This window comes from Bos grunniens, chromosome 9 (genome assembly GCF_055505025.1).
Source record: "Bos grunniens cultivar Pamir isolate PY7600 chromosome 9, Bosgru_T2T1.0, whole genome shotgun sequence".
Taxonomy (NCBI): domain Eukaryota; kingdom Metazoa; phylum Chordata; class Mammalia; order Artiodactyla; family Bovidae; genus Bos; species Bos grunniens.
Genome location: NC_141173.1, coordinates 77,206,499 through 77,219,955, shown reverse-complemented (window position 1 = coordinate 77,219,955; position 13,457 = coordinate 77,206,499). Strand labels below are relative to the sequence as shown.

General features: G+C 46.1%; 1 protein-coding gene across 8 annotated transcripts in view; it reads left to right on the top strand.

Annotated features, from left to right (window-relative positions):
* The window catches only part of NHSL1 (NHS like 1), a 231,511-nt gene extending 219,100 nt beyond the window's left edge, over window positions 1-12,411 (top strand). For all 8 annotated transcript variants that reach the window (XM_086318065.1, XM_086318059.1, XM_086318057.1 and 5 more), the window contains 3 exons: window positions 1,547-4,684; window positions 5,201-5,333; window positions 9,644-12,411. In XM_086318065.1, the coding sequence (XP_086174191.1) occupies window positions 1,547-4,684; window positions 5,201-5,333; window positions 9,644-10,379 (4,007 nt within the window). In that variant the 3' untranslated portion in view covers window positions 10,380-12,411. The remainder of the gene's footprint in view (window positions 1-1,546; window positions 4,685-5,200; window positions 5,334-9,643) is intronic.
* Window positions 12,412-13,457: the final 1,046 nt, after the last annotated feature.

The window sequence follows — 13,457 nt, the reverse complement described above, 5'->3', positions numbered from 1 at the left end:
CAGTCCATAGGGTCATGAAGAGTCGGACATGACTGAAGCGACTTAGCATTGCACACACTCTAAAATACTAGACTGCAAATATTTGCACCTTTTGTTTTTCTTTGCTTAAAGTGGATCTTTCTTCTGTTCCCACCCTTTTGCCCACTTCCCCTTTTCCTGAGGGAGAGCGTCACATGCACACGTGTAGTGCAAGTGTGCAGTAGGTGTACTTGGCAGAGGGTGGGTGGGGGGAATAGATTTTCTTTGCCAAAGATACGAGCACAAAAATGATTCTCCATCATCACAGTGAAGGAAATAGCCTTACGCCTGGGAACCTTCATTGCTGGGTGGCTTCTCCTGTGCAGTTGATTCAAGACCACTGCCGCCATTTTAGCCTGGTGCTTTGCTGTTTGGATGGGCTATGCTGTCCAAATATGAAGGCTAGTATAAGTGGGGTAGGGAGGGAGATCTTGGGAATCCCATCATCACCAGTGTCCTTACGGTGAACAGTGATGCTTGTGGGCCCTTGTTGGATAATAACAACCTAGAAAGAATTATGGTTTCACTACTATTTTTCAAGATTTAATTGGTCCTAATGATTGCTATGCATGGATTTTTTTTTCCTCTATACACTTTGAGTAAGTTCTTGGCTTCATGATTTTATTTTAAGCTTCTCTTCTTTCCTAGGTAGCTTGAGATCTTTACCTACGTGTAAGGATTTTTTTCATCCATTTCCCTCCCTCTCTTTTCTGTAAACCCTGCCTCGTGCTGCTGTTGCTGCTGCTTCTTCCTCTTCTTCTTCTTTTAAACATACTATTCTTTCTGTTTGGTTGTAAAGCTCCAAGAAATGAATAATCCTAATTGGAGGAAATGTTCACTGGATCGGTTCCTGCTGCTTTTTCCCTCCCCAGAACACAACAGATTGCTACTGAATTTTGAATGTCACTAACAGACAGATGATAATGGCTTAAGATGGATAATGAAATGTTTGAAACACAGATGGGCCTGTAAATCATTTTTTTCTTTTTCTTAGGACTTCCTTCTGACATAAAAATTAATGTAATTAACGCTGTTTTATACCGATATCCCTCCTAAATGATACCTCTGTAGCCCTTTTGTTGAGCTGCCACATTCATCTGTCTTTGAGAAAGACTGTCACTGCTAGATGGATGCTCTGTACAGTCACTGGATGGGTGAGAGTCTTACCTTTACCAAAAAGAGATTATGTAAAAAGGAAACCTTCCAAGGAACCCTCAGCTTTGTTCTTGAAGGGAGTACCTGAGAATTCCATATGCAGCACTTAATTTATAGGAGGCTATGAGGTATATATGAAAAGAAGTATGTGAAATTTATAATACAGGTCTTCATCTGGGGGGGCCATCAGTAACTACTTAAACTGTCACCTAGGTGCTTATAGGGGAAAAAAAACTAGGCCAAATAGAAAAAAATTTTTTTTTTCTTTTAAGTACAACATCACAGAATCAGAAGAGGGTGAGAGATCAAGGTGATGCACGCAGATATTGATTTTTATTTTTAGGTAATGAGCTTCTTTATGCTTTCTCTCCAGCTTCGGGAGCCACTGGCCAAGATGATGTTGGTGGTCACTCAGCATACACCCCAGACCACTACTCTACACTCGGAAGGCTCGACAGCTATCGATCTATGGGACAGCGCTCAGAAACCAGGGATTCCAGCTGTCAGACTGAGGAAGTGAAGGTTGTACCACCTTCAATGAGAAGAATCAGAGCCCAGAAGGGGCAAGGCATTGCTGCTCAGATGAGTCACTTCTCAGGCTCCTCTGGGAACATGTCAGTGCTGAGTGACTCTGCCGGGGTCGTGTTCCCTTCCCGCCTCAACAGCGACGCTGGTTTTCACAGTCTTCCCCGGTCTGGAGCAAGGGCAAATGTTCAGGCCCTGGAGCCACGGCTGGGCGCCCTGGGCCCTGCGGAAGACCTGGGTGGCGCTTTCCCCTACCAGCAGGGTCACCCACAAGTAGATGAAGACTTTGGGCATCTAGGAGCTGCCCCGAGGATGGGAACACTGTTGAGGCCCAAATCTCAGGAGCTGAGGCACTTCGAGGGTGAAAATGTAACCAGCCCTGCGTGTGTGGTGTCTCCTCACACGAGCTACTCCACCAGCATCATCCCAAATGCCACGCTCTCCTCCTCTTCAGAGATCATTGTGATTCACACTGCTCAGAGCTCAGGGCAGCTGGACAGTAAAATTACCAGCTCATCTTCATACTCAAAGGTCAGATCCAGAGACCACCTCCTCTCCAGGCAGAAAGATGGTCATCATTCGTCCAGTGCAACCACACTGCTGTCCCTCTGTGACTCCGAAGTCTCTCTAAATACACCAGCAAATCGGGAGAATGGGTCCCAGGCCATGGCCTATAACTGTAGAAATAACCTTAGCATCCCAGCCCACCCCCAGGATGTGGACAACAAGAGTGAGTCCAGTTATTCAGGCAGCCGGGGCCAGGGTGGTAGCGTGGAGCCCTGGGAATATGGTGGCTCAGGTAGTGGGCGGGCATCCCCACTGAAGCCACATTTGGCAGCTCCTGGTTACTCCACTCCTGTAAGCAACACGAGCAGCTGCAGTTTGGACCAGACCTCTAACAAGGATGATACCAGGTCTGTGTATTCAGAGGACCACGATGGCTACTCCCCTACTCTGCACCCGGACTCTGGACACAGACCTGGGGATCTGTGCAATAGTAATGATGGCTTTGGGAACCCCAGGCACAGCGTGGTCAATGTTTTTGATGGAAGAGCTCAGAGACACCAAGGGGACCGGTCCAATTGCCAAGACAAATCCCTCGCGCGAAGCATTTCTTTGAAGAAAGCCAAGAAGCCTCCCCTGCCACCCTCTCGGACGGACTCTCTGCGCAGGGTTCCCAAGAAGAACGTCCAGTCGAACGGGCAGGTGCTGAACGAGAGCCTGATCGCCTCTCTCCAGCACTCGCTGCAGCTGAACCTCCCGGGCAAGGGTGGCAGCTCGCCCTCCCAGAGCCCCTGCAGTGATTTCGAAGAACCGTGGCTGCCTCGCTCCCGCAGCCAGAGCACTGTGAGCGCCGGCAGCAGCCTAACCTCCGCCACGGCCCCCAACGTCTACTCCGTGTGCGGGCTCACGCCGGCACAGAGCGACACGAGCAGCGTCAAGTCCGAGTACACAGACCCGTGGGGTTACTACATTGACTACACGGGAGTGCAGGAAGATCAGGGGAACGCAGGCAGGGCCGGTCCGGCCGGCAGCGCAGCATCACCTGGAAGTGGGCCGGGCCGCCATCTCCTGGAGGGGTCCCGGGCTGCAGTACCCCCAGTGCCCGGTGGCGCCGTCAAACCAAAGATCACATCACCGGAGAAGTCGCACAGAGTCACTTCTCCATCCAGTGGGTATTCCAGTCAGTCGAACACGCCCACCGCTCTCACCCCTGTGCCTGTGTTCTTAAAATCAATGTCACCAGCCAATGGGAAGGGAAAGCCCAAACCCAAGGTGCCAGAAAGGAAGTCGTCTCTTGTATCTTCAGTATCCGTCTCCTCCTCCTCCACGTCTCTTTCCTCGAATACTTCCACTGAAGGAAGCGGGACGGTGAAGAAGCTGGATTCAGCGCTGGTGTCTCCGCACGCGGCTGCTCCTCACACCTCTCCTCCAGCCCCTTGTCCCGCTGACAAGTCTCCTTTCCTCCCTCCCCCGCCACCTCTGGCAGATTTCTCCGAGGGCTCACCTCTGCCTCGCTCTCCCCTCTTCCCCCCTCCGCCACCAGAAGTGCTCACTCCCTTCTGTGCCCCCACCGACGCCTGCTTTCCTCCGCCCCCTACAGCACTGAGCGCCCCTTTTCTGGATTCATCTGACTCCCTGCCACCTCCGCCACCTGCCTTAACCCCCTCAGTGCCCCCGCCTGCCCCACCGCTTGACCCCAAATTGATGAAAGATGCCAGGCCTTCTTTGAAGAAACCTGGCCAGCCAGAGCCCTCCCGGGAGGCCTGCAGACAGCCTTCCATCAAGGAGGAGGGCAGCAGACTCCCCATGCCCCTGATCACCACCGAAGCGTTGCAAATGGTGCAGTTGAGGCCGGTGAAGAAGAACTCAGGAACCGAGGTAGCCCCCTTACAGGAACACGCATCTCAGGAAAAACGAACTCCGGTTGTTTCCCAGTATCATTTAAAGCCATCTGCTTTCCTGAAATCCCGAAATAGCATACATGAAATGGAGAGTGAAAGCCAGCCTGCCTCCGCGACGAGCTCGCTCCCGACTCCTGCCAAGAGCTCGACTCAGGGTCACCAGGACAGTGCAGCCGAGCATGGCCTCCGGAGCCACAGCCCGGCCGGGGAGGCGGAGGCCGGAGCGGGTGCCACCCCGCCCCTCGGCCCGTCGCCCAGCAGGAAGCCGCCCCCCATTTCCAAGAAGCCCAAACTGTTCCTCGTGGTGTCACCTCCGCAGAGGGATTTCACGGCGGAGCCCGCAGAGAACGTGAGCGTGGCGTCTCCCAGCCCCACGAGCGGAGAGGCACGAGAGAGGGGTGCAGCAGGGGCTGGTTCCGATGACACCGACTCTGGCTGCTCGGTGGTTCTTGTGGGAGGAGCTGCAGGATCCGAGTCCCCGGGCAGAGTGGAAGCCAATGTCCCCATGGTGCCAGCCCCTGCGGAGGAGCCGGGTACCAGGAACGGTGTGGAGCGCTGCCTGCCTCCGCAGGACCCAGGGCGTGAGTCCGATTTTCTCTTATTCCCCTGGACCGTTCGCAGCTGAGGCGAGTAGGGCTGGTGCATGCTCAGGTTCTAGCCGGCTGCATATGGGCTCCCTGTGCCGCCTCGCGCTTAGGTTACCAACTTGGCATTTCTATGATTTTTTTTTTTTAATATCCAGATCTAAGGGTAGAGCTCATAGAAGGGCAGAAAATAGAAGGGGTGGGGTGGTGGGCAGCAGATTGAGTATTAAATAACTGAGTAATCCCCCCCAGAGAGCGGCAAATAAATGTTACAGCAAAATTTAAGAGAGAGATTCCGTTTTATCTAGACTTTTAACAGAAAAGCCTGAGCTTTGACTGTCATGCTTGTGTCATTTCCCCATCTTTGTGATAAATCAGACAACAGACCCTGCTGCCTCTCCCTGGGATTCTCACGTTGTCAGGAATGGCAGAGAAGCATATTTGGGAGCTTGGCTAAAGACTGAAATTCAAGTCATTCATGCATCTTGTGTCTGCCTGCTTGCTTCTCCATAGCTGGGGTGCCGGAGGCTGAGACAGCCACTTCTTCTTCAGAGACCTGTGACTTCCTTAAGGACGACGGGGGTGATGAGGTGATGACCCCCAGTAGACCCAGGACCACAGAAGACCTTTTTGCAGCTATTCACAGGTATCCAAAACTCCTTCCTCTTTTGAATCTACTTTATAAGTCCCCTTTACCAAATCGGTTCTCAGTGTGTTTTTCTTTCTTGAGGTTCTTACTCTCACCTAACTGGACTTCATTAACTTGACTGTTGATTTTTTAGTTTGTTTCTATATTTTTATTTCCCTTAACTCCAATTTCTGTTTTACTTTGTTCCACTGATTTTTATGAAGATGTGGGGGACAGAGTGTCAGTGTGATGATATTTGGTTGGCTTTCCTCTTGCTAGCAAGAAATGCACTGTCACTATATTTGACCGAATGTTTACAAGAGTTGGGTTAGAGTAGCCAGTGATCCGGTCTAGGATGAGGGATGCTGTGTTCTGTGGACTTAACATGCACAGACTAGCTCTACAGGACTTCTTTCCTAAGTGGTTTGTTTTATTGCTTTTATTATTTTCATTTTACAGAAAAACTAGATTTTTATAGTGTAACTTCTTTGGCTACTGAAATGTTTCAATAAAAGAATACATCTTTTTTAAGCAGGAGCAAAAGGAATTTAAATTTATTATTGTATACTGCTGGTGCCATCTGCTGGCATCAGAAATTATTGGGTTTTTAAAAAATATGGAGTAAATTTTTCAGAGTAACTGCCTGAACTGTTGTGCTTTTTACATGCGATCACCTTAAAGAGTGGTTTAGCACTATAGTTTTATTTGTTGCCTAATTTTTCTGGCTATAAGCAGTTGAATTCTCTCACAACAGTGTCATCATAAAAATTAATAAGATTGTATTTGTGTAAGTACTTTAAACTGGTGCATGCTGTATAAAACCTTTGCTTTCTCCTAGAATTCTTTACCACAGTATTTTCAGATAACACTTATGAATGCCCCTGTGCTGCCAAGGCCTTATATCTCTCTGAACCAAGGTCCCCTTTCTTCCTCCTGAAACTAAACATCTGTAAAATCATTTGATTCTCTGTGTGAGTAACCTGTGTCAGGAGTGTTTTCCCGGTTCGTGGACTCTAACTGAAGTGGCTGTGATCACACGAGGTGGAAAGCATAGGATGTGCCGTCCCTACCTAAGAGTCCTCGTGCACGGTGTGAACATCTAACTTGGCCCGGGGCATGGGGGTGAGGGGCCAAACAGCCAAGCTGATGAATCAAGAATTGTGTTCTTTACTTTTGGTTCCAGTGTTGGTATAATGTCCTGATAGACCCTAAACACTGCCTCTGTCACATTGTCTGACTGGTCTCTTGTCATTAGAAATTTTAAAAAGTAGCTAGTTATCAAATTATTCCTGCAAACAGGGGAAATGAAAAATTCCACATCCTTTGAAACCAACTTCAATGACATTTGTAGAGATTTACACAGATGTTTCTAACCAGAAGCATGCTGGACATCTAATAAGCTCCCCATGAATGTTTTCTGAATTAAATGGAACCAATTGGAATTTAACTGTTAGGAAATTCTTCCAAGGCCTGACATCTTCCATTTGGTATGGGATGCACTGGGTTGCCAAATATGCAGACATATATATGTTTAAAATAGCATCCACTGAGAGGATGTGTTGCTGGTTGCTCTGTGTACTAAATACTTAGTCTCAGGGACAAACCCAACTGTTGTGGGACCAAATTACTACATACTTTTCCTAAAAATATGTGAAAAATATCTTCTACATTTTATTTTGGCAACCCTCTTAAGGCACTAAAAACAATTGTGGTTTCTCCTACTGGGGAGTTACATCCACTGCAGATGCAGAAGGTGGCCAGTCTGTGGTGTTCCGTGTACACATGATAGAAGGAAAGACCGAACAGGGTGTGGTGTGCAGAGTGAAAGCAAGGGTACAGGCTAATTTTTAGTAGATAGATAGATAATATGTTAGCACACATAATAGGAAGCCATCTAAAGTCTTTGAGTTTTAGGGCTTTATTTTATATCCTTCAGTAGCTAAGCTAATAATTTAAAATAAAGAATATTTAAATTGAAACACAGCTTTCAAATTTTGTAATGCAAATTAATTCACTTCAGATTTAAAGCCAGATGGAAAATGTAGAACACCACCACTTGAAGTGTGAAGTTTTTATATTTATTGAAGTAATTAGTTTTTAAGCCAGTGTTAACTGTTTAAGCATGTTTTAAATAGCCATCTTCCTTAGAAATACACACACTGTGTGTGTGTGTGTGTGTGTATGTATGTATATATACACACATACATACATAGCATACATAATATGCCAAGAATTCCTATATTTAGATTTAATTGTCATTTTCGGGGGCAGTTGCTCTTAAGAAACAATGATACTTTTATAAATTCCCATCTTCTCTTCATTCTGAATCTACAATTAAAAGGCCTTTAATTGTAGATTTAATCAAACATAGCTATGGCTTATTATATGGATCTCAGAACACCCTCTCCATTTAAAAGCCCAACAAAAAAATTATCCTAAAACCAATACCTGCAAGAATCAGATGAGCAGAGATGTCTTTGGGAAGAAACCAGAATAAATTGTGAGGTCACGTGCTCTTTGTGGAAAGATAGTCCATCAAATTCTACTTCTTGTATTAAGCTGTGTGACTTCACCCTCTGGACATTGATTACTTTTTCTGGCTGGACCAATCCATCTAATTGTTTTCGAGTTCTGAAATCCTGGGATGTTATTGTTTCCATGGGTTTTGTCAGTGGGTCAGTAACTTACTTTAAAGTACTGCTCTTGTTGACCGTGGAGAGGACCATGGAACCTAAGTTTCATAGGCCAGTTAGTGCCATCCCAAAGGAGCTGGCATGAAGTCACCTCTGGTCACCCCATTCAGCCTCTTAATTGGATTTTTACCACTTCTGATCTTTCATTTTGGTAGCTTCTTGTTGGCCAGAAGCACAGAGAGGATCCTGGAAGCCCCTAGCCCAGGGCAGCCATCACAGGCCTATCCTCCCCTATGCCTGGCCATGCAGGACATGTGAAAACATCACTGAAGCCTGAGCTGATAGCAGGAAGGGAGAATTACATTTCCCTAAATGACACTGAAAGGTTTGTTAGGCACCTACTCTATGCCTGACACTTTAAGGCTGTAACTGCATTTATCGCGACTGATAAGCTATGAGCTATCTACTGTTATTCCCCCTTTTCCAGATAGGAAACAGGATCAGAAACTTGCCCCAGGTCACAAAGCAAGGAAGCTTTCACAGTGGGTAAAGCCAGGTCTATATGACTCCAGAGATCCTTTATCTCACTGAATCCTCACAAACCTGTGAGGCTGGTATCATCACCCGCATTTTACAAGTACGAAAAACTTATAAATAGATGAATTACTGGTCCAGGATTACATAGTTAAAAGTTACTCAGATTCAACTCTTAATCTCTCTATTTCAGATAGTATTCTTTCAACCTTTGTCCATTGCATGTTCTAGGATTTTATAGCAGAAGAGGTATAACCACATATTTTTAAAATACACCGTTTTCTTAAAGCAAGCTCAACCTGTACTTAGCTGAGTGATTCATCCCACACTGAGTGGTGGTTATGAAGACACCAGCAAGGGCCACTTGGATCATCTGCTTCATTTCCTGTAATTCACTCTCGGCAGAAAACACATTGAGCAGGGAGGGTCTTAGAGACAGGACAAGAACTATCCCCGGACAATTTTACTCTCCCTGAAGGCCCCTCCTCTTTCACTCTCTACCCCATTCTTCACATTCTCTGGATCAGTGAGAGGATGTCAGTCAGGAAATAGGATCTAGTGTGGAAGGTTCATTCCTGTTTTCTGGAAAGCTGGATTTCTAGGAGTTGACATATGGTCCAGTAAGAGCTAAGGAAAACTGGTTTTATGTCAAACTCTAGAATGACTGAGAATGTAAAGTTAGTGTTGTCCTAGAATCTGAGGTGGGGGGCCTGTCTCAGTGTGTGGGATGTTCTAGGAGTTGGCTTGCCTACTAGGCCATTCAGGTGCCAGCATCAAACAAGAAATGGAAGAGCAGAAAGAAAGGAAGGTCACCCCATATCAGTCTCATGTCAAAGAGTTAAATAAGAAATGGCAATTATGAAAAACTGGAAATGATCCTATCCAAAGTAAGCTAATATGATGTTTGCGATTTATTTCAAAATAATCCAGTGAGTGTGGAAATGAAATCACAGTGACCATAAGTTAATAATTATCATAACTGGGTCATGGACACACATAGTAATACAATGACCTATTCTTTTTGCCTGGGTGTTTGGAACTTTCCATAGTGAAAATAATAGATGGTGGCCTGAATATCAGTAAGAGAAGCAGGGTGGTGTGTGGCCCACATCCAGTGGCCCACCGGGAGTTAACCTTCATCTTAATGTTATTAAATCTCAGGTCTAAGAGGAAAGTCCTTGGCCGTAAAGATTCAGAGGATGATCACTCCCGAAACCATTCTCCCTCCCCACCAGTGACACCTACTGGTGCCGCCCCCAGCCTGGCCTCCCAGAAGCAAGTGGGGTCCATTCAGAGAAGCGTCCGGAAGAGCAGCACCAGCAGTGACAACTTCAAAGCTCTGCTGCTGAAAAAGGGGAGCCGCTCGGATACCAGCGCCCGCATGTCAGCAGCAGAGATGCTCAAAAACACAGACCCTAGATTCCAGAGGTCAAGGTCGGAGCCATCGCCAGACACGCCCGAGAGCCCGTCAAACTGCTCCCCGAGCAAGAACAGGAGGGCGCAGGAGGAGTGGGCCAAGACCGAAGGCTTGATGCCTCGGAGTCTGTCCTTCTCCGGCCCCAGGTACGGCCGCAGTCGAACGCCGCCTTCTGCCGCCAGCAGCAGGTACAGCGTGCGGAACCGGATCCAGAGCAGCCCCATGACCGTCATCTCGGAGGGCGAAGGGGAAGCCACGGAGCCCATAGACAGCACGGCTCTTCGGGCCCCGGGTGCTACAAGGGGATGTTCGCTGGATGGACTGGCAGGGGGTGGTGTGGATGAGGGCAGCCTGCTCTGTGCCGGGGGACCCGCTGCCCCGCTGGAGGCCCAGGCTCCTGGTCCGGCAGTGGGGCTGCCCAGCGCAGAGGGCAGGGGCCCTTCAGAACAGCGAGGCGGTCTCGCCGGGGATAAGAGTTAGGGGCTAGAAGCTCCCAGGTGATGTGGGGAGATGTGCAGCACATGGCTCTAGGAAGCCGGACAGGTCCCCTGCCCTGCCTTGTCCCGTGATCCCGCTCAGCATCTGTGCTGTGGGCCCGGGCACCGCCAGCCTCGCCGCGGAGGGGAAGGGCTATTGAGGACTCACGTGGCACTTGCCCTGTGGTTTAAACGCAAGTAGAAGCTTAACTTCTGAAAGTGCTTCCTGGGGAAGATTTTTTTTTTTTTTTTTTTGCTAAATGCTGGGTGTGTGTGGAGGGATGTGCATGTGTGTGTGCATTCAGAACACTTTTTACATTAAACACACACACACACACCACCACCACCACCACCACCAGCATGTACAGAAATAGGAGAGAGCTGTTAAGCTAGGTAGAGTAATGGAGCCTTCTGGGCTAGGTGGTAATTGCTTTAAAAGTATCATGTTTATGGAAATTAGTTCCAGGGAGAGGACCATTACTTCTAGGAAAGAGGGGGTAGGTTTGCTGGTTCTGAGCACATGGGGGTATGGGCTTTCCAGGCGAGCGGGTTGTGGTTACCCCTGAAAGTTGGAAAAGGGCTAAGCGACTAATTGGTTCAGGTACTTCCTTTTTTGTAAAAACGACAGACGTGTGGACATGGCAATGCTGTAACTCAGGGTCTGCTGCTGTGCAGCGGAGACACCACTCCTAGCCTGGTTGGAAGAAATGTGGGTCATTTTCAAATGCCTTGCCTCCCTGAGTAGCAGCTGAGACCTCCTTGGAGAACAGGAATGACAGGGGCCCATGCAGAGAGGGTAATGGAGATGAGAGTAAGGGAGAGGAATAAGTGATACACTGCTGGAATTTGGTTCCTGCTTATTCAATAAAATTATTTTTCAGAATTAAACTTTAAAACTTGCACTACAGAACTGTGGGTGGAGCCTTTCCTTTTACAACTGTTTTCTTTTTTTTTTTTTTACACCAGAGTTTAAACTTCCATTTGGTAATTTCTTATCACTTGAAATGTCAACATTTGCTAACTTTTGGTTACACCAAAGAAAAAGTTAATGCTATTTTTCCTTGAACTGCCTGCAGTATCATGTCCTCACTTAGAAAGGTTTATCAAAATCTATTATATACTATCTTACTTGGAAGAAAATGCTGACTAGCTCTTTTTGGTCAAATAAACTGATAAGCATTGGCAGGGCTTGGCTCTTAATTAGCCCTGAGCAATGAGTTTTTAGATTAAAAAGATTTTTTGCATCATTTGGTTTGTGTGTTTTTATATTTTTTATAAATAATTGAATTTGGCTAATTACCTTCTAATCTTCTCCGGTTAGAATTTTAACACTTTTAGACGTGGAAGAAAAGTGTGTAAAGTATTTATTTTTATGTGATATTCTTGTGACCACTTCCTCCCAACTGTCGTGTACATAGACTTCTTTATTTGTTGGTTCAATAAAATCAGAGTCTTGTGTTCTTCATCAGAAGGGCCGCAGATGAGCGTACTGAGGTCATTGGCCTAAAGACAGTGCGGTTGCCGATTATCATCTTTTTTGTGTGACAGTATCGTCTAAAAGCTGGACTGCACAGGCCCAGTCATCGCAAGGTTTACACTCTAAAGCGTGACAAACCCATTTCAGATGGATCTTTGAAACAAAAATAAATCTAAAGAATTAAGACTCCTATTCTCTGAAGAAAGCAAAACACGTCTTTTCACACAACCAGATATCAAAACCTGACACTTGGCCAAGAGCAAAAGGACTGTCTACCATTTGGAGCAAGTGTATTCTACATTGGGCACAAGAATCTTTTATCCTCAATTTCAGAAAAATGACATTGGCTCTCGGACATGAAATCGTCTCATAGCTACCTAAAAAAGATTAAAATGTACTTGGCTATCAGAAAACAAATTTAATATATAAATCATTTATGTTGAAGGTAAGATAAGTACCCTCAAAACTAATGATAAAACTTTTTTTTTAATCCCCATTTGTAAAGGAAAAATATACTAGGTTTTTTCATTCGCTTTGAATAAAACAATTGTAAAGTAAATATTTGAACCTTTTTTGTTCTTGTTGTTTGTACATGCATTTTTGAATGATGAGTTAGGTCTTCTTGTACCAAACTGCTGAGTGCTTTGCTGGATACAGACAGAGCAGCAGTGAGGACCAGAAGGTGCCCGTGGGAGGTGAGGACCCAACAGAGAAGAGAGAGAACCTCACAGACACTGTGGATGGTGTCGTCTAAAAGGACAGTGGGAAAAGCAGCTCTTAAGTGATGTCTTGTGAACTTTTGAATAAAATCCCAATAATGTGTTGACTGAGAGTTCGGGTCATGTGACATGTGGAGAGACGCTAGAGCTTTGCACAGCATGGATGAAATATAGGGAGACAAGAGTCTAGACTCATCCCAGAACAGGCATCTTCAGGTTTGCTACTTGATTTCCTCTGTGGGACTGGCTACTGTTAACACATTGTATTTAAAAACTCAGTGAAGGCAGACTTGTTGACTCTTCCTTAAACCCTAGACTTGAAAGCCTCCACCACCACCCTGGCTAAGCTATTTCCACCTTGTTTTTCTGAGAGTTGGGAGAGAAACAAATGACCATTTGGTCTGTCAGTTGGAAGCAGCCTTAGCTTTCATCTGATCTCTGCCCTCCTGTTTCTAAAGAATGTTTATTGTAACCATTGCTTTTCCTGTGGTGAAGAGAGCATATTTGTTTGAGGAATCACAATGTTGAGGAAAGAAAAGGAGGCATTTCTTTATCTCGATCTTATTTCCCATCCACTAACACCACACCCGGCTCTGGGGTGAGCATCCCAGGAGGACAGGAGAAACACAAGATTGGCCTGTTGGTTCTGCATTAATGTGCTTAATTGAATGTGTGTAATTGTTTATATTGCTGGGATTTCATCATGAAATGAGCACAATAGAATAATTTACGTTCACAAATATTAGAATATTGTTGAGGTGGGGAAGAAGGGTCTTTTGAAGAAAACATGGACCTTGAGGTCTAATTTCCTTTTATAAACTATTCAGTTACTGTAACATAGTTTGTTTTTTGGTTTTTTTTTTTTCCGCAGTGAGTTGCCCTAAAC